We start from the raw sequence: 27,526 nt of genomic DNA on the forward strand, positions 1-27,526 counted from the left end.
TTTAAAGAAAAGAAAAAAAGTTTTCTTTCTAGACAGCAGCTACAAAAAATATTAAAAATCATAAAACCTGTGGATTTTCAGTTTCATATATTTCTGTATAAATATCTCACAGGCTTGCCTAAGAATGTCATTAGGAATGTGCATTAATCCAACCATTCCATTTACCTTTCATCATAGATAAATTACATTCTTTATAGTTACAAACTTTAAGCAAAAAAAGTTAAGTATTCATGCTCTGTAGGATTTTTCTCAGTGTTTACATTTTCAAAGCCAACAGAAATTAGTCTGCTTCTAGAGATAACTGAAAGAGAAAAGAAAATATTTTAAAGGAGGATAAAATATGTAGAAAAATCTCACTGATATATTTTACTTTATACTCTGTGGATCTTCATCTTTCTGCAGAACAATACTCCCCTGGATGTATGACAAGCTAAAAGTCTAAAGACATATTACTATATTAACTTAATTTATGCTATCTGGATACCACTATAATACTCCAGACGCCACAATCATTTTCCTTTCTTACTTGCAATAATTAACAGTAGAGAGCAAAAGATGGCTAAATTAATTTATAACTTTATAGCTTCTTATACTAATTATTTCCTCTTCTTGTATTTTAGGTCATCTTGTCGTTCCTGCAAACACTAATCAATCATGGGATTTGAAGTTAATACTACTAAATAAATGAATTGTTTAATCTCCTATGATCATCTATACATACTTCATCTTCACAAAGCTCATCAATTTTACGTCATCAAGGACAAAGTGACCTTCATTTCTGCAAAATGCTTCTTACTACTGGACAAGTTGGCTACAAATTTATCACATCCTCAGGAAGGAAGTCCTTCATGATCATCATTTGATAAATGCAAGATTGTGCTGTATTAATTGACCAGGTCATACTGAATTCTAGGACTATAATTGTGGAATACTAAAGGGTCTGTTACTTTCCTGAACATTTGGGCTAAGATGAAGGACCTGCAACTCAAAATTAATTTACTGCTTGGTCTAGTTACCACTGCTCTTCTACAAGCCGTAGGAAGAAAAGCAGACTGCCCGGAGTCATGTATATGTGAAATCAGACCATGGTTCACCCCCAGGTCTGTCTACATGGAAGCTCCAACAGTGGACTGTAATGATTTAGGCCTTTTTCATTTTCCAGCCACACTGCCTGCTGACACACAAGTCCTACTTCTACAAACTAATAATATTGCAAACATTGAACACTCAGTAGACTTCCCAGTGAATTTAACTGGTCTAGATTTATCTCAGAACAATTTATCCTCAGTGACCAGTATTAATCTTAGAAAGATACCACAGTTACTGTCAGTGTACCTTGAAGAAAACAAACTTACTGAGCTCCCTGAAGAATGTCTCTCTGGACTCAGCAATTTACAAGAACTTTATATTAATCATAATCTGCTTTCTGTGATTGCACCAGGAGCTTTCATAGGCCTCAATAATCTTCTCAGACTTCATCTCAATTCAAATGGTCTGCAAGTGATCAACAGAAAGTGGTTTGAAGCTATTCCTAATCTTGAAATTCTCATGATTGGAGAAAATCCAATAATCAGAATTGAAGACATGAACTTCAAGCCTCTTAGCAATCTGCGCAGCCTAGTTTTAGCAGGTATAAATCTCACTGAAATACCAGATAATGCTTTGGCTGGCCTTGACAACTTAGAAAGCATTTCCTTTTATGACAACAGATTTGTTAGAGTGCCCCACATTGCTCTTCAAAAGGCTACAAATCTTAAATTTCTGGATCTAAATAAGAATCCCATTAACAGAATTCGACGAGGAGATTTTAGCAATATGCTGCATCTAAAAGAGTTAGGAATTAATAACATGCCTGAATTGATTTCTATAGATAGTCTTGCTGTTGACAATTTGCCAGATTTAAGAAAAATAGAAGCAACCAATAACCCGAGATTATCATACATTCACCCCAATGCATTCTACAGACTTCCCAAGCTGGAATCGCTGATGCTCAACAGCAACGCGCTGAGTGCACTGTACCGCAGTACAGTGGAATCCCTGCCTAACCTCAAGGAAGTCAGCATCCACAGCAATCCCATCAGGTGTGACTGTGTCATCCGCTGGATTAACATGAACAAAACAAACATTCGGTTCATGGAGCCGGAGTCCCTGTTTTGCGTAGACCCTCCTGAATTCCAAGGCCAGAATGTGAGACAGGTACACTTTCGGGAAATGATGGAAATCTGTCTTCCTCTGATAGCTCCTGAAAGTTTTCCATCTACATTGGATTTAAAAGCTGGCAGCCATATTTCTTTGCATTGCAGAGCAACAGCAGAACCAGAGCCTGAAATCTACTGGATAACACCATCAGGACACAAACTTTTGCCTAATACTATCTCTGATAAATACTACATTCATTCTGAAGGAACGTTAGACATAAGTGATGTAACACAAAGAGAAAGTGGCTTATACACATGTATAGCATCAAATTTAGTTGGGGCAGACCTAAAGTCAGTCATGATTAAAGTGGACGGCTCTTTCCCTCAGGAACACAATGGATCTGTAAATATTAAAGTAAAAGACATAAAATCTAATTCTGTTTTGGTTTCATGGAAAGCAAATTCTAAAATTCTGAAGTCCAGTGTCAGATGGACAGCCTTTCCGAAAGCTGAAGACTCGCGGGCTGCACAGAGTGCTCGAATACCGTCTGATATAAAGGTGTATAATCTTACACATCTAAATCCATCAACTGAATACAAAATTTGTATAGACATTCCCACTATCTATGCTCAGAATAGGAAACAGTGTGTCAATGTAACCACAAAAGGACTGGACTTGGAAGTGAAAGGCTATGAAAAGAACAACATAATAGGATTCCTTACCGGCCTTGGTGCTCTTTTGGGAATCATATCTGTGATATATCTCTACAGCTGCATCTCTCAAGATATGAACTATGGCATTGGACACAGCTATCTAAGGAATTACCTGAAGAAACAATCCTTTTCACTCAATGAGCTTTATCCTCCTCTAATCACTCTTTGGGACATGGGCAAAGAAAAAAGCACAGCAATGGAAGTAAAAGCAACTGTAATAGGTGTACCAACAAATATGTCATAAATATGTCAGTATATCACTTACTTTCTGAAATAAAAAGCACATGACTGTATTTGTGCTGAATAAAAAGGCAACAAGAAAAACATATTTCTCTTAGGAACTAGATGGCTGGACTTTGTTGCTGCCAACAAATGGAATATATATGATTCAATATGAGAGAAGAATTTTAATTAACTGGCTTCTAAGGGTATTCTACCAACCAAATAAAATTAACTTCATATTCTAGAACTTTCATGGGACTTTTAAGTCTGGAATACAGTGGAAGTAGCCAAGAACATTTTCTGTATTTTTTTTAAATTATTATATAAAAGTAGTGGAACTGAGCAATACCTCCTCCTGTGCTGTATTACACAAAATAGCCACGAGTTTTTGCAGTGAACAGATATACTAGGATTGACATATGGTGTAATGAAATGGACAAATTCTGTAGAGTAGACACAGTGAGTATGTGAATTTTTTTTAATGAGAAAATACATTTTTGATTAAAATCAAAATACTTTTTGTCTTGTTTGTTTCTAAAGAAAACACCTCACCTTTCTGGGAGTTCTTGTCTGACAATAACAAACACAATCCAAAGTCTGATAAAATATCTCTTTACATATTCTCCTCTCTCTTGAAAATGCTAATCTGAGCACAAACGATATTTTTGCTGATTTTAGGCTGTACAATGTTTCTAACAGAAATGTAAGTTTAGTGATAGCTTTTTATCAAATTTTATTTACTCTAAGAGCATTATAAAGCCAAAAGGGGTGTTGGAGATGAGGCCACTTAAACCCACTTGAATTAGATTTCAGCATAGATATTGGTTAATGAATAGTTCTTTGATCCTTTTCTTTTATACACTTTTATGTATCTGTGTGAAATACTTCTGTTCTCTTAGCAACATGTGAGCCTGCAGATCTTTATTTCATTATATCTGTATTACATAATTTTATTACTAGACAAAAGTAATCTCTTCTAGAATACATGGCAATGCTTTCCATGGTAGTCCTGTGAACCACCATCAGATAAACATAACATCTTTGATCTCTTCATAGAAACTTCTCCATGGTATTGGCCATTTTCCATGACCAGAGACACTCTTTATGTCAAAATCCCCACCCAAGAAACAGATGAGCAGTGGAATTCTTGTGCAGCTGTATATAAAAATGGATAGCTATTCCTTCTACAGATATCCTACATAGGCCTGAAATCCCTAGGAAATAATAAATCCACCTTGTAGATTTAATAGCATAATGTATATTACCTTGCATTTTTGCACAAGCATGCAAAAAAAAAAAAGTAACAGCAGTTTTTTCAGCAAAGTAAAATCTCTTAAAAGTCATAGAAATAACTCAGTTATGTTGAATTATGCTTTTTCATAATCTCATTTATACAAAGGCTGTTTTTTTCTACACAAAGCATAGGGCTAAAATTTTCATGTATTTCATTAATTGGGATGTTTACTTTCTTTAATGGAGGAAGAAATTGATAAAGAATTATATTTAATTTCCTCAGAAACAGAAAAGTATTGCTACACACTTTTGTTTCCATTTATTTAATAGTTTTCTCTCAGGAATGCATTAAAATGCTTTAATGCATTAATGCATTAAAAGCAGTACTTACTGGTTATTCAAACCAGAAGAGTAGAAACAGATTAATTTTTCTTTGGCATTTGACAGCAAACCTCATTCTGAGATGTACCACTAATAAAAGAGAGGAAGCAAACATAAGTATTTGAAATATCTGGCTAGGAAATACCCACAATACAATACTAAAAAAAAATTAATTTATATTACTTTTTTCTGTCAGTTACTGGACTGAAGGATAATATTTTATTAATAAAAAGATGAAGCATTTACTTTTTGGTAAAAAATTTGCTGCCATTTTAAAAAATAAATTGCAATATTTCATCAGCTAACAAGGTCAAACACTATTTTAAATAGGAACATTTCAGTTTCTAGTTTAGTTAAAATGCTGTGAAATCTTAACTCCAAAAAGTACCCATAAAACCAAGATAAGAGATTGGAGAAAAATATGTTGATTTATATCCTAAAAGGAAATGTCCACTTCCAAAATTCTCTAATAATCCTATTCTGCTTGTGTATCCTGAAGTAATGACCTCAAGATAACTTAAAATAGAAATTGGGATTCTTCCCATAATGTTGTGCTGGCCAGTAAGACATAATGGTCAACAATAATCTTCTAAGATATCCTTTTTTATCTGAAGCCAGAAGAGACTCTTCTGAAAAATGTTGCTATATAGCACAGAAAATAAGTTCACATACCAGACAACTCTAGAAGAATTGTGAGAAAACAAATTGAAAACCAACAACACTGTGTCAGAAATAAGGAAAAAATATTTCTTATTATTGAACTGAATAAGGTGGATGTGTGGCACTGACAAAACAAGCAATTTTACACAGAAGAAAGTATACAGTAATTATGAAAAGTTCATTATTAATACTTCAGAAGACATTTTGAAGGAAATAGCTAAATGGAATAGAGGAGACAGTCATTGAACACAACCCAAAAGAGCCAAAAAGACTGAGAGTTCATCTCATGCTAAAAATATGAAAACATACTTGAAAAAATAATAACAATTGCATGCAGCTTTTGTAGAAGTTAGAAAACAGATGACTAGAAATATATACAGAGCAAAAAAAAAAAAAAAAAAAACAAAAAAAAACTGGTATTGCCTGCTAAGTAGAGAAAAAAACCCCCACATCTTTCTGAAATACAGGTTGACCTTCCAAACCTAGTGTTTTGGTAGGTCAGTTGACTGATGTTCCAAATGTGTAATTTGAATAGCTTTTCCTTTAATACCATTGGAAATCATTGGAACAATTTTCTGAGGAATAGACTAGATAGGTACTCAGGGAAAATGCTAAACAGCAACAAAAAAAAAAAGAGAGAGAAGGATTATCAAAACAGGAGAAGGATAATCTAAACACTCAGTAAGCATGAAATCAAGACAGAGAACAAAAATGAAGATAGATGACTGAGTTTGTGAAAATTAAAGGAAAAAACCACCAAATTTCATTTCTGCATAGGACAACTATATAAGTTAGATATCTAACAAGAGAATTGCAATTACTCATTTATATGGATAAATTCAATATATCACTGAAACTTGGCAAACTTTGCGTGATTGGAATGTTAAAATACACAATCATAACCTGTCTAGTCAGAACTGTGCTTTGAAACTGAGACTTGAGCTATTCACTTCACCTTCAATAAAAATTCTAAAGGAGTTACGTCTTCAATGTTTCCATTATAGGGCAGTGTGAAAATGAAGTACCAAACTATATTCTGTCCATGTTTAGCTGCACCTCAGTATTCTGAGACAAAACGTCCAAGCAGTCTTTGTAAATAACATAGGCATCCAGTAAAACTAGTAATGAGTAATGAAAACAGACCCTATGGTGTGCAACTGACTATGGTTACATTATTTTTCAGGCTGCATTAAGTAGTGTTTCATTTCTACAGCTAGGGTGACCAAAAATAGATAGAAGGCTAAACCAATTGGACGTCATGTTTAAAAGACTTGTTCTTTTGAACAATCAGGAAAAACTTTAAATAAATGTGTTGTACATCTACCTACTCAACTACAATATTCTCACAGAGATATAAAGCTGCAGATACGTTGAAGTACCTTCAAAGCAACTGAATCTTTTATTAAGTCATTCCTTCCTTCCTTCAGAAAAAGCTGAAAACTACAAATTAAATTCCTCTTTCAGCTAAAAAATGCTTTTTACAAATGTCTCTCGCTTATCTTTCTGTCTTTCAGCTTCAATTATTATTAGACCCTTTTTCCCAAAGCCCTTTTCTTTGCCTTGATGCAAATTCTCTGTTCCCTTCCATGCTCCCTGTGGGTTCTTTGCTTATTTCCTGCTACTATTGTTGCCAGACTGTCACATCATTTCCAACACTTCCCTGTAAGGACAGATGTTGTCTGAGTTACTAAAAAATTATCAATGAAACATAATACTTGGAGGCAAAATATTTGAATAGATAAATACAATTATTAAAAAAGACCTGGCATTTTTTGAAAAAAAAAACAGTTGAAAAATTTATCAGGTAATGAGATTAAGCATCTCTCAAGGAAACAGAAAGCAGAAATAATATAACAACATTCCAATGAGAGTAATAATATGGGAGTTAGATAAAGCTGGAAGGGCATTCAATTTGGGCAGATGGCCTATTCCTGATCCTAAGATAGCTGATGTTCTTTTTAACATTACAGTTTAGATAAGTGGAAGACAACCCCATCTGCCTCACCCTTAAGTAGCCATTGTTTGTTATCCACGTTAATGACAATTTCACACTGTTCTCCAAAAAGCCATAATGCTTTTATCAGAAAAGACATCAAAATCAGTGCTGGTGTCTTCATCTATACGCATTTCTTACAGACCAGACCCAGATTCTATAAAGAAAGCCTTTCAGCATTCATATACTACACTTTACAGGTCAAAGAGTTTACAGTTTTGTCATTTAGCATGTGAGCACAAGTCAGAGTCCGTCAGATGGCTGTTGAGAATAATTTTTGAGGGTAGAATCTTGTCATACGTTTGTATTTTTTTCTATAAAATTTTACTATGTGCTGTTAATGTTTATAAATTCCTTTTGTTTTTGTCTCTCGTGTGAATGTCAGCTAAACTTAAAAACATGCAGCTGAATACTTTACAATACCAGAGAAAGTCAGTTACTGTCTGAAGTCTGCTAAGACAGCTAAAACCCACCTTAGGCATAATGGTAGAAGGATTTCATAGGACACAGAAACTGATTATAAAAATCATCTATTCCTAAGTATCCAACACTTAAATGGAATATAAAGGGGCTAAAAATAGAGTCAAATTATCACTTTCAATTAAATGCAAAGTGCCCAATAACCATGCCAAATAAAAAACCTGAACCATTTAGAGGTAGTCTCACTATAGTAAAGCAAAAAACATAATTAAATTAGAAGTAATCAGTATGTTTTTCTTTATGTTCCAGGTAATACAAGGATAAATTTAAATTGTTACTATTAATTATAGTCTCTTAGATTAATCTTACCTCAAATTAATATAAATTTGTTTCATAAATGCTGTGAAGGTATTCATGATAAGTGCATGCCCATTTTTAGCAAACTAACTGCTATACTGAATATTCATGTGTTAAACCACGTATTTCAAAATATGAAATGATGCTTTCTCCTAAAACACCCCTTGTACAATTTAAACTATCAATACCTAAAATATATTGCATGTGCACACCACTATCCCAATTCCATTTATTCTGCAGGAATGTAAAAGGATTTCTTTACTCAAGCTAGGATGAACTGTATCCCCAGGACTCCCAGACTTTTCGTTTGACAAGTTCACAATAGTACAGACCAATGTCACAACACTTAAAAATCTATCATGTCCAATTCAGCCTTTCAGGCTGTTGAAGTCCAATTTAAAATTACTTCCTTTTCTACCTTCCAAGAAATTCAACCTCTCTTGTACCCTTCACATTTCATTCCTTCACTCAGCAATCATCTACTGTTTGCTTACACAAAATTACACCAGCAGCAGCCCTACTTTTTAACCATTTTCTACTTCATTAATACTTCATATTTTCCCAGCCTCCTATGAGCTAGACTACTTCCAGAGTATCCTTCTTCCTACAGTACTTTTAGAGTATTCTTCTCTATGACATCTGTAATCATTTTGTAATTATCAATGACATGGGAGGAAAAAAATGCCAAAAAACAACAATAAGAAAAAAGCTGAATTGCTCTATGGATTTAAAGGCAAATTTCAAGAGCAGCCAGAGGAAAAATGTAACCCTGCAGTCTATTCCCCAGCCTTCTTCAGCAGCCAGCTCTGCTTTAATAGTTTAATGCTAGCTAAAGCTCCCTTTCTTCCCCTTGGTCTTAGGAAAGCTGACTAAAATGGAGGATGTCTACTACAGGTAGAGTAATTTGAAGTTATTTGTAACTTTTAACATATCTGGATTATTAAAAAAAAAAAGAAAACAGAGAATAATCTTATTATTCATCCAGCCTGTCAAAAGCATACAACAATTTACAAGTATGCACCAATAAAGACATCACACCAAAGCACGTACACCAAGGATTAAACACCTCTGCAATTAACTAAAGGTTTAGAACAAAAGAAATAGAAATGTATTGTCAAAGGGTTGTAAATCTTTTCTCTATTATGCTGAGAGGTAGGCAACTACCCACCAGTATTTCCTCATATATTGAAAGCGTTTACGTGTGTAATTTCCACTGAATTTAGCAGATACTAGTCTCCAACCTGTTAAGGTAGTTTGGACGTTACAAAGAATGCCCCTAGATGACCTAAGGCCTGGCCCATATCAACCTGTCCACCTGACTGAGAGCCATCAAGAATTTTCATCTGCACAGCTCTACTAAAGACAGTATAAATGCAATCTAATAAAGACAGTATAAATGCAATATACATCATTCATTTAATTGAAAACATTACATATATTTTTAATTAAGACAAAATGGGAAAAGAATATTATATTTATTTAAAATGCTTAGAATAGAATATTTTGTGGAGAGCGTCTGTTTTAGGATTAAATAATACAATATCCATCAAAGAAGTTCTGGAGAGCAAAGGAAATTAAACACCAGCAAAGAAATTCTCTACATGTTCAGATATTATCTAGCTACAAACAAAATAATATGCCATACAATATATTCTAAATGAATGCATTTGAAGATATCACAAACAATATATAGGTTTACCTCAGATTCTTACTCCTCTTGACCTAAAAGGTTTTCAAGAGTCTGCTCTTGCTTTTTATCTCTAACTATAAATTTTATTCCTACAGAATTTCTTAGGCTTCAACTTGTCTTCTTCTTCCTTTTGTCTTTTTCATTTGAAATTTTTTGGCTTCAATTATCTTACACATGAAAATTGTCTGTTCTTGTATGTCATGCAACATTGTAATCGCACTATTAGCATTTCTTTTTTATCATTCTAGCAAACAACTCTACTTTTCTCTTGCCAAAATTTATATTCCACCACCCTGGTTGTGTATAAATAATCTAAATGCTTCTTTCTGGAGCACTTATATTAATATGACAAATTTTATGTATAATGTGATGACTTTATGGCAAATAGGTGTTTACCTTAAACAAGCATGTGAAAACTTTCTCAAAAATGTTTAGAAAATTTACAAAATATAAGAAAGAAAAAAATACTTTTAGAAATGGTAAATCAGAAACTTTCATATGTTGCTAAAAATAAAGTGCAGATCACATAAGCATTACAATTAAAAGTGAGGAAAAATGAGAAACTTTAGATACTCAAAGGGAGATAAGTGAATGATTAAAACCAATTGTAACATAGGATGGAAAAAATACTTTAGAATAAACCAGAAAAGAGCTGTAAAAATGTGGCCAAAGGGGCCAAAACTGCTGAAAGAACAAGTTTGCAACATGATCAAATCAATAAATAAGAGAAAAAATAAGTTCAATGAACAAAGAAGCACTACAAGTAGGTTTAAAGACAGTGAAGGAGAAAAATAGGATGAACAAAAGGTATAAAAAAGAAAAGGAACAGGTGAAGGCACTGCATCTAACAGCCCATCCTGGAAACACAATAGCAATAGACTGATCAGTAGTCAAGCAAATTTTAAACAAGAAGAATAATCAGACAGTCCTATCAGAAGTTAAGAAAAAATTAAGAATAAAGACATAAAGAAAGACTCAAGGAAAACAAGTGAGCTTGAAGATACCATGAAATATATATACATATAAAAGGTTCAAATTACGACAAGACTTAACAAAATGGGGAGAAAGAGAAGACAGCAGGCCTATGTGCTTTTGATTTGGCCAAAACAATATTTTGTACAGCAAAAAGCTGTAAAGAAGATTTACCTTCTTTTAAATTTCATTGTTATTGTTGTTGTTGTTTTATTTTCAAATAAATTTCAGATTATTCTGAAATAATGCTAAGGAGACAACTATATTTCCACCCTTTATGATCATGTGCCAAGGGAAAATTTACAATACTAATTCTAAAACAAGAGTAAAAATATTTATTAGAAAGTGAAAAGAAGTGCTTAAGCAATGACACAGAGCATTTTGGGGAATTCTGGCTCATATGCAGAAGGCAGTGACAGGTAGTCTCATTTGGGAGGTTTCATTCAGAAGACAACTGAAAGCTGATAACCCTGCATTATTAAGCAAAATACTTTCATAAGGAAATCTCAGAGGGAAGGAGACACTACTGCCTCTAATTAAAGAGAGAGCTCAAGGTCCAGGAGCTGCTTAACAGTATCAATTATAATGTCACTAATAACCAATTAAGGTTTGTGATTTTTCTAAATATTACCAGAGCAAAAGCAATATCAACTATTGCTTTTAAGAAGCCTCAAAGTTCTTTAAAAATAATTAATTCTGAAGGATTAACTACAAAATCCATTTAAAGGCAACAAAGAAAGACACTAGAAGGTATTTGAGTTTGTTTTAAATGATGTTGAAAGCAAGTGTATTCCAGCCAAAAGGAGCCAATCATAGTTACATAGAATAAAAGATGGAAGAAAAATAAAAGGGAAGACCAAGAGCAGGGGGAAAACAAAGATAAAAAAATCAATTAAATTAAGAGAAAAGAGGGAAGACAAGAATGATCCTGTTTAAAATTAAGTTATAAAAGTCAAGTTAATATATTTAAGTTATATACTAAAATAATGACTGATGCAAAAGAGTCAGTTGGAATACAATAACAGAAACCTAGATTTTTAAAAATAATTTTTTAAGACTCCTTTTAAAACTCATAGCAAAGTAACTGAAAAATCAGGGAAATTGTGGAAGTAAGAGAGACTGAATAAGCCAACTAGGTGTCTATATCTAAAACAGAGCTGATCTGCTGAATCTCTGATGATATTTTTACAAGTAAATCTGCCTCTGCAGTGCATTATGGAGAGATCTGAATTATGAAGTCCATACAGTGCTGTGAAGCCCTTCAAGGGTTTTCTGGCTCAGCTCCAAGTGCATTAGGAATTATCAGTTTGACAGAAAGGCACACTAATATCACTCCCATGTAGACTGTATACACAAAGGTGCTAAATACACAGTTCTAGCCATGGTAGTCTGGGCAACACTACTCCACACTCAAGGGGTAGAGGTCAATATTTGTACTGGTTTGAGACCAGTTGGAAGTGATCTTCCTCAGGGTTTTACTCTGGGATTTAACTTGCTTATTAATGACCTGAAGGAGAAGACAAAATCCTTATCAATCTGACAATACTAATTTGGAGAATGCAGTGAAGACATTTAACCACTGCTGGTGGCAGCCTAGGGCTGCTGTTTAGAGGAATCTAAGATGCTGGAGAATTAGGCCAACAGGCTAATGGGAAATTCAGCAAAGACACATGTAAAGTCCTGCACCTAGAGTGGACTAACATCCGAATGAGCACCAACCTGTCACTGCCCCACTGGATAGCAGCTCTCCTAAAAGTGATCTGGGGCTCCTAAGCACAGCTGGCTAACAGGATACTGGGTTGTATTAACATGAAACTAATAGAAGACTGAGGAAGAGAATGTCCCTTCATTCAGCACTTGTTAGACTACCTCTGTAATACTGTGTCTAATTTTGGATCCCTAATTGCCCAGCCCCATATGAGACATTGATCAACTGTAGCAAGCTTAGCAGGAGGTTCTCAATATGTCAAGAGCCAGAGCTCTACTCCCAAGAAGAAATTCTGAGGCAGCTGGGCTTGTTCAGCCTGGGAAAAAAGAAGGTTTAAGATGAAGGTTTAAGATGCTACTGAGAAGACAGAATCAGGCTCATTACTGAGGTGCACAGAAGGAAAATGAGTGACAACCACCTACAACAGAAGTTAGAGGGAATGGGATTTAACTAGATATAGGAAAAAAATTAATTATGAGGAAAAAAAAATACTGGGAATAGGTTGCAGAGATACAGTACACAATTATAAGCAAATTTAACTGATTCACAATTGACCCTGTTTTGAGCACAGATGACTTATCTTCCAACCTGAATCATTGTGCAGAGTAACTTTATCCCCAGAGACTATACATGCAATGTAACCTCTTCAGAGAAGCAAAAAAAAATTAGCTCAAATTACTCCAAAGTTTGCACAGGAATATCCTCTCACTCTCTTCTAAAATTATTCCAAGAGTTCTTAAAGAGATGCAACAATTTCAGTAGGTGTTTAGGATTCTTAAATTTCCAGATTTTAAAATCTATTCCTAACGCAGATAGCTATTTCCATTTTCTTTCAACATGTGGCCATACTGTATTTCAAATAGATTTACTCTAATTTTTTGAACAAAATCCTTAGGAATTTCTTACATACCTTTTCTCATGCTCTACCATTTTCATTATGATGCTCTTTGACATATCTAAATGGCATGATTTTGCATAAATGGTGAGCAGCAGACAGTGAAACTGAATATATAGGTTTTTCCTTCTTTTTTTACCAACACAGACATGAGTAACCAGCTATAACTAGCATATATTTTTCTGAAATGTAAAAAATTTTGAATAAATCCATGAACATGAGAAAAATATTCAAAGTCACAAAGCCAAAAAATATTCAGAGTTGCATGAGACCCACAAGGATCACCAAGTCCAACTGAAATGAATGTTGCCTGCAGGAATTGAACCCATGACCTTACCATTCCAAGAACCATGCCCTAACCAACCAACGTCATTTCTCTTTCAAAAAAGGATAAACCTCATGAAACAGAAAATCTTTCCTCATGTACTGTCAATTATGAAATTTCATTTCTTTGGGGTATGGTTTTGTTCCATACCATCATATCATTTGTGGCTTTACAACTACATCAGCCAATTCCCTCAGGACTCCAGGATGCATTTCATAAGATCCTATAGACTTGTGCACATTCAGGTTCTTCAGGTGGACATGGACCTGATCTTTACTTACAGAGAGGGACTTTACTCCCCCATTCCCCATCCCACTGTCCATCCACTCCAGAAGCATGGGAAGAGAGGCTGTTATTGAAGACTGAGGCAAAAAAGTTGTTCAGTACCTCAGCTTTCTCTTGCTCTGTTGTTACCAGTTTATCAGCATTTTTTATCAGAGGGTTTACATCTTCTTGGACATTCCTTTTCTGGTTGACATACCTGTAGGAGCCCTTCCTGTTATTCTTTGTGTACCTTGTTCAGTTCCAGCTTCTCCTTGGCCTTCCTCATCCCATCCTTGCACAAAAGACCTTCACCTCTGTGCTCTTCTCGGGTTACCTGTCCTTGTTTCCACTCCCTGTGGACTTGCTTTTTTGCCTTTGGCTTGACAAGCAGGTCCATATTCAGCCAGTGTTTTGCCCTCCTTGCCTTATTTCATGCTCCTGGGCATTTCTACCTCTTGTGCTCTATGGAAGAGTTCCTTAAAGACCTGCCAGCTCTGATCTGCCCCTTTGTCCCAGAGGTCAGTCTACCAGGGGATCCTATTGACTATCTTCTTGAAGAGCTGGAATTTTGCTTTCCTAAAGTTCAGAGGCCTAACAGTACTGTATACGTGACCCATATCCCTCAGGACTACAAATTGACTACTGCATCAATGCATGATCACTGCCACTCAGACTGCCTCCAACCTTCACGTCCTGCTTAGCTTGTGTATGGTGGTGACCATCAGATCCAAGAACACATTCCCTCTGCTAGGGCTGTCTCTTATCTGGCTCAGAAAATTATTTGGAACATGTTGCCTGGACAAGTTCTGTATCATCCATCTTTGGAAGCAAATGAGCTGGATACTGCTTTAGGCAGCCTAATCTAGTGAAACCCTGACCACAGGGATTGAAGTAGGAGACCCCTAAATACCCCTTCTGACTTGAACCACTTTATGATTCTAAGTGAGGAAAACATAAAGAGTGGCCACTCACATGTAAGCCAGTGGCTGGTCTGTACACTTGCCTGGCAAAATGTTGTACCTGACTACCTGACCACCACAAACTGTCTTTTGCTAAACTCTAGTCTCAACTATTTTCTGTGTAAGTATGCTGTCTAATGTGTGTGTGTGTAAAATCTACTACAGAACACCAGGCTGAACTGAAGCCTCTGTTTGATGAGACATTCCAGAAGGACTGCAGGTCTGGGGGACCAATAGCTCTTAGTGCCAGTAACTGTAAGACACTGAGACACAATTCTGTGTAGAATAATTTGTGTAAAACCCATATGTTGTGAATGTGTCTGAATGTGAGCAGTAACAAACTCTAGCCCTCATCAGCTGGCTCTCCATGCTGTTCATGTTTCTGTGCTCATGCTGGTGCTGACACAGAAACTGTTTTCCCTCTGTGTTATCCGTGTGGTCAGTTAAGTGTGCATACTGCATGGTGTATGCTTCTGCCTGTGCAGGATGTATGCTCAGCCTTAACCACTGCTGGACCCTGGCAGACAGACCCACAGCAACTTCTCATTTATGGCATCAGGACAGGAGCCTCCACGAGTCCAACATGCACCAAAGTTGGTACTAGCAGGCTAAAGAAAAAAATCCTGCCAGCAACATGAAGCCCACAGGATCCAGCATCTCTAACACAATTTTTAAGGTTATCCCATCAATAAAACCATTATAAGTAGCAATATCTGAGGTGATGACTGGTTTAATCCAACAATCATTATATATGTAAATAAGTGCTTTTTTAGTTAAAAAATAGCTTCTAGTTACAAATATTAATTAGAGAACATTCCCAAACTTATTCACATTTTTTCCCCTATACAGCACAAAACAAACTCTCACCACAACATCACCACCACAGGCAATAAGAATTGATCAGGGGTAGGCTTATTGGATCTGATGTATGCTGACAAACACTCTGACTAGTTTTCTCTAGGACTTCAAACACTATATCACTGAAATAATTTGCTTTTTGACCACAGGCAAAAGAACTGCCTATTACTAAAGTGAACAACCTGTGCTTCTACCTTTGAGATCCTAATAATCATTGAAATTGACAGCACCACCCAGGGTCAAAATGTCCTGAGGAACCAATTCAGGAGATGCACACCTTAATTAGCTTTTTTAAAATAGCAGCTATTTTCATTTTACCTTCTGATATTAATATGCTCTTTCATTTGAAACTAATTAAACACATCAACTTCAGTTTGGCATCTTCCTCTCACAAAAAGCCAGTTTAGTAAGTTTGTTTGACTACTTCTGTATCTTACATATACAGCTGATGCCCATGATCTTGACATCTTTTCCTAAAGCACTTGCCAAATGTTACAGACAGTCTAAACTCTACCTTCATCTCTATTGCTGGTATTTTCTTAGCTTCCCTCAGAAACTGAATGGAAAATATGAGAGGCAATGACTTAATTATATTTAAAGCATCTGTTTCTTAAAATCTTGAGTCATATAGGTCTCCATTATTCTTTGTTTCTCAAACTAACAAATGAATCATGCTACAGCAGCAATAATTCCTTCCTTTTATCAAATTGCTAATGATGGAAGAACTTATAACATTTAAGTCCATGTTTATTCAAAATTTTTGACTTGTATATTTTCTTCCACAGAATCTACTTTTGAATTCCAAAATAAAGTATCAGATAGGTAAGTGACAAGGAAATCTCCATTCTTGGAGATTCAGGCTCTTCCTGGTCCATACTAGTCAGACCAGTAAATTCAACTTACTTAATGTAATTTCATAGCTCTGGGCAACCTAAACTAGTTCAAGATGTCCCAGCTCATTGCAGAGGGGTTAAACTAAATGTCCTTTAAATCTTCCTTCAAACCAAAATTCTTCTAAAATTCTTTTTTTTAACTCTATGAAACCTTGAGACTTTGATATTTTGTCAAAATAACTATAAAGCGTATTTATTAGATGCTTCACATTTTTACTCCAAGAAATATCAACGCTTTTAAAGATTTTTTCATAATTCTTAACAAATTACTTAAACACAGAAAGTCAAAATATTTGGTAATTTTTAAAAATTATTTTTCTATATAGTTCACTCTTGCACTGATTCCACATTTCAACTGCTTTGTAGATACTGTTAAAAGAACCTCTTCCTCAGTTACGATGGCCTAGAGCCACTTTGAAAATATTTTCCTATAAAAACAGCCACTTTAAATTGAACTTTACATACAAATCTTAATTGTGTATAGTGCAATGAATGCCCAAGTTTCCAACCCAGTTTCTGTAAAATCAATTGTTCACTGAATGACTGCTCATATCCACTCAGCATGAATTACTGCTTTATAAACTAGATGGATATTTTTCCCTTGTGTGCAACGCAATATAGTGTATCTAGTTAAAAACAGGAGAGAGATATCCATATTTTCTGCTGCTTATTCAAATTTTGTGTACTAGATATGTCATTTCTTTAATTGCCTCAAGATGTTACACTGAACAGTTCTCTCAATTTTTATGAGCTACTTGTTAGCTCATACTTGTTTTTTTTCTTTTTATTTAAAGCCAAAGGATTGATTCCTGATCATTTCATAGGAAAATGAGTCATTTCTATTCCCTCTTCCCTACTTATTACATATGAAAAATTACACATGCATATCTCCTGTAGCATACATTATTGTTACTTAGAATAAAGTAACTACTGCAAACAATAGAACTTACAACTTTGATTCCCTCATTTAAAACAACAAAATCAACAAAGATCAGCATTTAAATTATGCTTTAAGTTAATATATGTAAGGACATATTCACACTTTTTAAATCTAGCAACCACTGACTTCAAGACTAGATACTAGAATAAAGTTTAGCACATACTTAGGCATGTAATGCCTATAAACTCAGAACTGGAGTGCTGTGGTGGCTGCATCATTTGCTCCATCAACTTCTATTCAGAGTAGAAATCAAGCACCACTATATTCAACATGAAAGAGTTTAGTGTTCAAAAGATTCTGAGTACATAAATGCACCAGCAGCGTTATCAACGGAAAAACTTACTAAATAAATTTCTTATTCCTAAAAATCAGGAAATGGTAAATTTCACACACACCGAAAAAACTGATGTACTTTGGCTAAAAGGGTCTTATGAACTATATGCAGCTTGGAAAAGAATTTTTGGCACTATGCAAGTATTTATTCCACATAGATCACTAGATTCAATATTAACACTGAAAAAATAATAGCTCTTAGATTTACAGTTAGTTAAGCTGCAATGCAATACTTTTTTTTCCCCCCAAGATATTAATATTATAGCATGTCAGAAGACTTTTCTACAAGCAAGAGAACAAGAGCAGAAAAGGTAAAAATGGCCATATTAGAAATCAAATAACTGTAATTACATTGAAGAATAGAGTTGGGTTTTTTTGCATTACAGAGTCTGAAAAGGTTAGTAACATGGCTTACAGTAATAACTGCTTTAATTACTAGCCTAAAATTGATGCCTCAAAAAACCTTACACTCTATACCACCTACAAGGATGCTACAAAAATGAAATTAGCCTGTGAAAACTATTTCACTGAAATTTCACTCCATAAAGGTTTGAATTCAGTGGTATCAGTTTAACTATCAATATGCAAAATAAGCAACACAGATACATTAAACAATGAAGAAGAAATTTCATGGAAATTTTTCAGACTATGTAAAATTAACTAATCCAGAGGAAGATATTACTTCAAAAAGAATGAGACTCAAGCCCAGCAGTGTTTTACAATCTCTCTCAATCTTTTCTCTCTTATTCTGATAAAGTGCTACATAAGACAACAGAGGGAAATTTCAAAAACCCTGGTGTCCCCTATTATCAAAATGACACAAAAAGATGGTAATACTTGGTTTTTATCTTGGGAATGGGTCTTAATTATCCCTCTGCATCTTTAGCTATGTTTAATTTATTTCTATTCACAAAATGACTACTTTAGTGCAGAATGACTACATAAACACTATTCTTACCATTCAATCAAATTACTACTTTTTGTACAAGGAAAATTAATTGAATTTCTAGCTAATCTGACCAAGATATTTTATTTTAAATCACTTTCGTAAAAGAAAAGCTATTGCTTAGTAGTTATATTAATAAACAGCACGTGCTAAACACCCCCATATTTACCACCTAGTATACATTTTATTTGTTCTTGCTTTCCTCTAAGGAATGGCATTTATGGTGCATTAAATGCATATTTATCAATTCCTCCTATGTATGGTTAAGCATACACAGACTCAGATACAGCTTCAAATTGACCAGGGAGCCACACAGGAACAACAAGTCTGCTAAAGGCCACTTATTTACAGCTGCCAGTGTATCTGCACTTGACAGAATTTGTCCTTGAACAGAAGGCAGGTAGAATAAGCAAATAATGACAGTATTTTATATCTGAGTAATTCTCCTCAGTATCAGTGATGCTCTGTATTCCAGAAGTTATGAACACATGTGAAAAGACAAACTTAATCAACTATGGAATTTAGAATTTTGTAGCTTTTGAATTTCTCAAAGTTATCTTTCCTCTTGTGTTTCCAGAAGCAGGAACCAGCACAATTCCATTACCTTCTGTGTAACAATCATTATTTTTAACACTTCTCCAGGGAATATTTTTATTAATCTGCTGACCAAATGAAATAGTTGCAGTTGTTTAATCTCCATTCTCAAAAAAATCTCTCTCTGTATTCATCATTCTACCTGACTATATGGCAATAATAAATTTAATGAATTCACTTAGGAAGTCTTAGAGTAACCCAGCTTACTATTTCTTAATTCATCTGTTACTAATGAATTTTCACATTCCATTAGTCTGCCTATTCAGCTTGGCTGTTTTTCTGGAGTTCTTCCATCTTCCATGACACTTTCTCATTAAAATAATTTTATATCACATATAAATGTTTTCTCTTCTTCAATAGTGTCATTCCTACACAGCCCAAACATTATAATAAGTTATTAATTTACATACTGAATTTCTATGCTAAGTAAAAGATCTCTCACCTTATTCATTCATTTATATGATGTCTCCAGTCTAATCTTAGAATTACTATCCCAGTATATGAGTAACATCTGTACAAAACCAATAGCAATAAGGCAATTTTATTGGAGCCTGTCACATTTCCTTGGGAATAATTAAGGTGTCACTTGATATTGAGAAAGTCTTACTGTAGCAATGAGTATGGATTTTTTTCTTAAATAATGTAAAAATTTAGATCTACTCCGACTCTTCTGAGATAATAAAATCTGTCTTATTTATTTTATCTTCATTTGAACTGTTCTCATAATCTTCAAAATTTCATAATTTTATATATTTGAAATGTTTGTATCCATACAATTTGTGCTGGTCTCCTAGCTGCATCTAGCAAAAGGCCAAATCTTGTTTTTCTGCTCCAACAACAACTGCAGTTATTCCAAGAACCTGTCTGTCCTTTTAACAAGGAAGTAGATTTAGAATATCAAAAGAAGAAAAGCTTATGAAAAAGAAACAAGAAGTTATGACAAAAACTATTCTGCAACAGTAACATGAAATTAGTACTGTAATTATAAACTAAAGCCATCACTATTGTTCTATTCTGTAACTCCTGGGCACAGCAATATATAATACAAAATAAGATGTAGAATTGTCATACACCAGTATCATGATTAGAGCAATAAATTTTAGAATTGTAATTTATTTATATATCTCTTGCAGTATATAGAACAGCTAAATGAGAAAAGGCATCTGATGAAAGAAATAAACTACAGGTGAAATTCTTGTGAGAAACAATCTGTTTCCATTAAGTATTTTATTACTAAGCAGACTGACCAACTACAGAAGCAAAAGGCGACCCCAGTTTACAGCTGTCCCATTTTGATTAAGCCAAAATATGCAAAAAAACCTTTCGCTATGCTACTAAATTTCAACTCTTATAGAAATTTTCTAGCTTCATTTCCTGCAAATTTTTCATGAATGACCTATTTTTCTTACGAGATTATGTATGGGTAAATTAACCTAAATACAAATAAATTCAATCACTAAAATGGATGCTGCATTAGAGAAACAAAATCCATATTTTTTTAATATAAATTTACTGGAAATTAATCACAGGATCATTTTGATTTGCTTCTCTTGGCTTTCCCTAGAACAACTCTAAAAAATTTATTAATTTATTGTATTACATGTCTTCTTTGAATTCTTTATGTCCATTTTTAAATTCTGCAGAATACCTTGGACCATTAATCATGGCACTTTTCTTTGTACCAGCCTACAAATTGATTCTTTAATATATATTGTTCTGAAGAAAGCAATTGCCGACACACTAAACTGTCGGTCTGTCACAATAATGCATTTTTCTGCATATGGATGTGAAACTTCTTTCTGTTTGAAAATACCAGAAAATTCAGAATTCAGTGTACATTTTTCCAAAGTATATTGCTAGTTGCCAGTGTTTATAGAAAACAAAAAAGGATTTTTCTCCATGATACTGAGAATATAAAAATATTAGAAAGCATTGACTAACTTTTCAAAAGAGCAGAGGAAAAATTTATTAATTTATTTATTTAGGTCATCAAGTGCTGCAAACTAACATGGGTATTTTTATAATAAATCTCACAACACTACCTTTATTAGTGATCTGGACAACGGGATCAAGTGTGCCCTCAGTGAGTTTGCAGGGGACACCAAGCTGGGTGGGAGCGTTGATCAGCTGGAGGGCAGGAAGGCCCTGCAGAGGGATCAGGACAGGCTGGATCGATGGGCCAAGGCCAATTGCATGAGGTTCAACAAGGAGAAGTGCTGGGTCCTGCCCCTGGGACATAACAACCCCATGCAACCCTGCAGGCTGGGGGCAGATGGCTGGAAAGCTGCCCAATGGAAAAGGGTCTGGGAGTACTGTTTGACAGCCAGCATGAGCCAGCAGCTGAACATAAGCCAGCTGTGCCCAGGTGGCCAAGAAGGCCAATGGCACCTGTCTGGATCAGCAATGGTGTGGCAGCAGGGCCAGGGCAGAGATTGTCCCTCTGTACTCAGCACTGGTGCAGCCACACCTCCAGTGCTGCGTCCAGCTCTGGGCCCCTCACTACAAGAAGGACACTGAGGTGCTGGAGTGTGCCCAGAGAAGAGAGCAAAAATGGTGAAGGGTCTCAAGTTCAAGTCTTATGAGAACAGCTGAAGGTTGTTTAGCATGCAAAAATGGAGGCTCAGAACAGACTTTACGGCTCTGAGAGGACGTTGCAGCAATGTGGGTGTTGGTCTCTTCTACCAAACAACAATAGGGCAAGAAGTGATCTCTAGCAGCATCAGGAAAGGTTTAAATTGGGTACTAGGAAAAAATTTCTTTATTGAAAAGATTGTCGAGCATTGGAACACAGGATATTGGTTGAGTCACCATCCCTGAGGGTATGCAGAAGACACATTGCAATTAGAGTCATGGTTTAGTGGTGAACTAAAATAAACCATGTGCTGGGTTAATGGCTGGACTCCATGATCTGAAAGGTCATTTCCTACTTATATGATTGTATGATTCTACTATTTCAGGGAATGTTTTTCATCTAGAAAGATATTTTAGCTAAATAGATTCAACAGTAGGTGTACTCTTGATGCTAAATTAGGTAACCCTTCGCAGATGACAGTAATTAAAATAATAAAACCAACAGAATGTTTATGTATTCCACTTCAGTTCCATGTGAAGACAAATCAATAGAAACAAATACAACAAACTTTTGGGGAGGGGGTGCAGGGGGGCAAAAAAACCAAGCCAAATCTAAGGGATAACTTCCACATTTATGACAGCCAGGATCCAAAAGTGCTGGAAATAACTCTTGAGGGACAAACCTTTCTCATAGTCAGCTCTCAACTATACATTAAAAAAAAACTAAAAACCAAACCAAAACCAAAAAAAAAAAAAACAAAAAATCCCAAACCAAAACAAAAAACCAAAAACAAACAAACAAAAAAACCAAATTGGATAATTCATAATCTAATCTGGAAAATCTGTTCAAATTCCCTAGTTATTCATTCCAGCTTCCCCACAAGAAAATCTAGGCATTAAAAAGGGCAGTGAACAGAACCTGCAGAGAGGACACTAAGATACAAAAGGGGTAGGCATTTTTGCCTCTTGACTCCATGCCTAATGAAAGCACCCCATTTTCAAATCCAAGCAAAACTTTGAAGGACTACATTCATGTGTTTTCAGCACTGCATGTAAAATAATATTGCCCTGTAACTGAGTTGTTTCTGTATGGAATGAGCTTGATGATTATCTTACAAGAGTACTAATAGATTTTCAAAGTGATGCTAAGTTACTGCCACAATCTAGTCTCACATCCTACAAATAACACAGCTTCTGTCCCTGAGCTCAAATTACTGTTGAACTATAGCTTATAGTTCAAACAGTACAGCGTTTTTTAATTAAAAAATAAAATATGGAGAACCTTTTGTTTCAATGTTCTAATGCAGTGTCAAAAGGTCACAATAAAATACGTGTTGTATTTTTGGTTTACTGATTAATATAATTTATAAAAAATACAACAATGAAAGTGACCTCCAAACAACATCTGGCACTGTCCATTGAAACTCTGCAAAACCTCTCATTTAATAAGTTTGAAAAAAAAATTAGAGATCATGCCTTTTGAAAAACAAACTGAGATTTGTATCTAGGAGGGAGATTTAGAAAAAAGATTAACTAAAACTTAATTTAGATTTCAGCTGTCTAAAAGGACTACCTCCCCATATAAATAAGTTTCTCATTTTGATTTGTATCTAAGATATCATCTAAGACACCACATAAAACATTTAAAGATATTTTTCTTCCTTTTTAATTTAGTGGTCAGGCTCACAGGAAACTTTATTACATAGCAGTTTTCTTGAAAGACTGACAATCAGAATCAAGGACATCCATTATCAACAGAAATACTCTTGCTTATTTCTGCCAGGCATTTTTAATCTTTTTTGTCTCACTCATTTTACTTTCAAATGTTCTTTACATCCAATATTTCATTAAATTTGAGAGAATAAGGGGGGGATAAAAAGTAAAATATTGGAAAAATAAGTTAAAGACTTTAGGATAATAAAATTAAGAGACGCTTACCTTCCTACCTTTATAGTAAAAACTTTTTAATATATATCTGGAAAGCAAGTGAAAGGAGATATTTCTGTACAAAATTACTCAGTTTCAGGATTCTGTCAAATAAAATGCTTTCTTATCTTCCTTTTTCCTATACCTAAACTATTGGTCTTTCTCTTCAGCATTCTACACTCATTTAGCTGTAAGTCTAAATTCCCTACGGGTCCATTAAGTATGTTGCTAGGCAAACAGTCCAGTAGCAACTGTGAAACAGGAGGTTTGGATGGGAGCCAGTTTTATAGGTCACTACACTGTAAACCTTCACATCATTAGAGTGGAAACTAGTCTTGCAAACTGCAACCATTACTAGTGATATTCTTTCTTTTCTCTGAGAAGGCAGTCATTCATACTACACCTTTTCAATAATGGGTATTTCCAAATCAAAGGCATTGACAAGGATGGTACTTTTCCATATACTAGAAGGGTAAATTCTCCACTTATTCAATGCTTTAATGTTATCTTATTCTGTGTTTAGAAATAATAGTAATAGCCATGTTAGAGATGTACAATTACCATGGGACAAACCTTTATCTTACAAATTCAAAGAGCACATATATGTAAAAGAGGACTTAACCTTAAGGAAGCGTTATTTTTTTTTCCTTTCTTTGTTGTAACAACTATAAGAAAAACTAGACTATTCACAGAAAACTACCCAGCCATCATATTATCTGATTCAGGAAGGTTCCTTCTCTTTGACTAAAGTATTGTATCTTTGCTGTAATGTAGCATTATCTCGAAAATGAGCATATAAGCCCTTCAGTGTGATCTTTACATTAATTCAATCAGAACTCTAGCTGAGAATAGCAAACTGCACAGTCCTGCTGATGTGACCACACTGCATTACCCAGTGGAAGACCTGCTGCTACAGTTAATAAGTTCAGAAATAAATGGAAGTGGAAGGTTCCCTGCCTATGGTGGGGCAGCTGGAACTTGAAGATCTTAAAAGACCCTTCCAACCCAAACCATTCTATGGATCTACAATTCTATGAAATAAATATGACCTCAGAAACAAGAACATTTTCATATCATTATTTTTACAGGCTGGAAACACAGTAGTGAAATCAGCACAATGGAATTGCAAAATGAATGAAGATAGAGAAGAAAAATGCATAGCTTGGGCATGAACATGTTTGGGTTTCTTTACTTAGTAGTTTGACACCAGTGCACTTCTCAGCTGAAGAAAGAAAGTGAAGCAGAGCAAAATAAAAACATTTCCTCTGTGAATTTTATATACATAGGGATTGTTTTAAAATATATATTATTGGAATGAATAAGTGATAAAAATTCATTGAGAAAGCAAAACACTCATCAATCAGCTCTTGAGCTTCTGTGACCTTATTTGTTCATTATCAGCAAAATTTTAACTTTTATGGTAATAGAACTACATAAATAATCCCTAACCTTTATGCTTCCAGGTATGAGAAAATGAAAAATGGATTTAAGTATAAGAAATGGAAATGCACAAGCTGAAAGATCACCACTGCCAAAGGTACAGAGATCTAAGCAGCAACAGTAATGCCAGATTTCTCATCACTATCAGGTGAAAGGAGAAGAGTGACATTTTTCCAATTAAGCCCTAGATAATCTTCTGTACAGCCTAATTTAATGGTCCTTGTACAAATTTTTCAGTCTTAAAACAATTCTTCATATATATTTACTTCTCCACAAGTGCAAAAAATTTGAAGCAAGAAATTGATTGTTAACACATGATTGTTATAACTGATTGTTATAAATTGATTGTTATAACATGAAATTGATTGTTCTAAACCTTGAAAGAAGGTTTAGAATCTATCTACTTATCTTGTCAGCTCCTGAACAAAAATGTCATCAGACCAAGCTATCAGCCTTATTTAAAATCTCTGGTGTATATCTGTTTTGACTTGAACAAGTAAGATGGTAATGCATGTTTCCAGTTTTACAATTTCTGTGTGTTATTTGGGCTATTTTGGAAACAAGACCAGCAGAATAGCTCATGACTTCTCTCTGATTCTACTCAAGCAAATTCTTAAATCCATCCAATCTATGTACATAAACAAAGATACCAGAAAGGCTCATTAAAGAACACCCCTTTTACAAAACCCTGACTACTTAAAAAAAGCCTGCTGGGAATAACAACCTGTTTTTCCACTGCTTTGAAAAACTTGGCATTATAATTTGTGTTCAAAAGAAAAAGATTAGGTACCAGATACTACTAAATTCTGTATATACGCCTCAGAATGACTAGCACATTGTTAAACTGAAGGGCAAAAAGTGGTATCTCACATTTGCTAGTTTTATGGGAATTTTGTTAAGAAACCTAATTTACATGTTGAGATAAAAAAGCAAGATGCCATTTGGCTCTAAATATACACTTCAAAAATACAACCATTAGACTGTTAGTGGTGCATTGATGTTTTTTGTAGACAAACGTCTGGGCCCTGAGCGCACACAACAGTCTCAGTTTCCCTGCTTGACTTCCCAAGTTTTCCCCTTTACTGCAGTCCCTGCCCCAGCCATGCCAGGGACACTTGTCCCAAGCCCTCTCAAAGCACAGGCTGTGGACACTGCCACTGTAGCCTGTCTGCGCCGGTCTCTGCTCCCATCAGCTTTTGCTGCTATCAGGAGGACTCTGTGATGGGCCCTGGCCCTGGCTCATCCCTTGCTGTGCTGGTGCTGCCAGTAGACCATGATACCTGATCTTGGCTCTGCACATCTCAGTGAGGGCACAGAGAGCTGTTAGCTGTCCCCCTCAAAAATCTGCTCTGTTCTTGCTTCTCTCTGACAGCAGATACAGGAATAGGCTTGTGTTAGTTCATTGTCTTACAGGAATGACGAAGGCTTTGCTCTCAAGCCTAGACATGGAGTAGGTCATCCCTAGACACAGTGGAACCTGGGAAAGTTCATATGCAAACAGCAAACAGGTGCCTGTCTAGAACTGAACCAGATGTCGCTTTCCTATTCATACATTTAGGCACAGAAATATCTTCTTAAACCTGGCCATCAGTGTTTTGCTAATTCATATTTTTAACTATCTGAATTAAATTAAACAATCAATCTGGCTGTCTTCTTGACAAATTTTTTAAGTTTGCAGAGATACTTTCTTGTTTCATTAATATTCTTGTCTCTACTTTTCCTGAATTAAGAAAACCAGACAAACAAAAACAAAACAAAAATTCATAAACACGAATTCATGAACAGAAGTTTGAAGTTGTACTGAGGCAGTCCATTTAATCCGAACATGAATAGCCTGAGAAATATATGAATTGTTGAAAACAATAGCAATTAATAAGTAATTAACTCCTTTCTGTAGATACAGTTTACTTTTTTTAGTACATATTTAATATGGATAAACGAAACATTAATTTGCTGCAAGTAATTTTCTTCTAACAGGGCCTAAAATAGTTCTAAATGTGCTCAGTTGCTGAGATAGCATAGTCATGTTAGCACAGGCACTGCAAAATGTACTTCAGACCACTAGCTGTAACACATTTTTGAAGATAGTGGTAT

General features: G+C 35.0%; 2 protein-coding genes across 5 annotated transcripts in view; one reads left to right on the top strand and one right to left on the bottom strand.

Annotated features, from left to right (window-relative positions):
* Positions 1-6,033, top strand: part of LRRN3 (leucine rich repeat neuronal 3) — a 34,483-nt gene extending 28,450 nt beyond the window's left edge. For both annotated transcript variants that reach the window (XM_026790364.2, XM_005481991.4), the window contains one exon: positions 621-6,033. In XM_026790364.2, the coding sequence (XP_026646165.2) occupies positions 970-3,096 (2,127 nt within the window). In that variant the 5' untranslated portion in view covers positions 621-969 and the 3' untranslated portion in view covers positions 3,097-6,033. The remainder of the gene's footprint in view (positions 1-620) is intronic.
* IMMP2L (inner mitochondrial membrane peptidase subunit 2) overlaps positions 1-27,526 on the bottom strand; it is a 419,753-nt gene that overhangs the window by 245,477 nt on the left and 146,750 nt on the right. The gene's annotated exons all lie outside the window — the stretch shown is intronic.

This window comes from Zonotrichia albicollis, chromosome 4, assembly GCF_047830755.1.
Source record: "Zonotrichia albicollis isolate bZonAlb1 chromosome 4, bZonAlb1.hap1, whole genome shotgun sequence".
Classification (NCBI taxonomy): domain Eukaryota; kingdom Metazoa; phylum Chordata; class Aves; order Passeriformes; family Passerellidae; genus Zonotrichia; species Zonotrichia albicollis.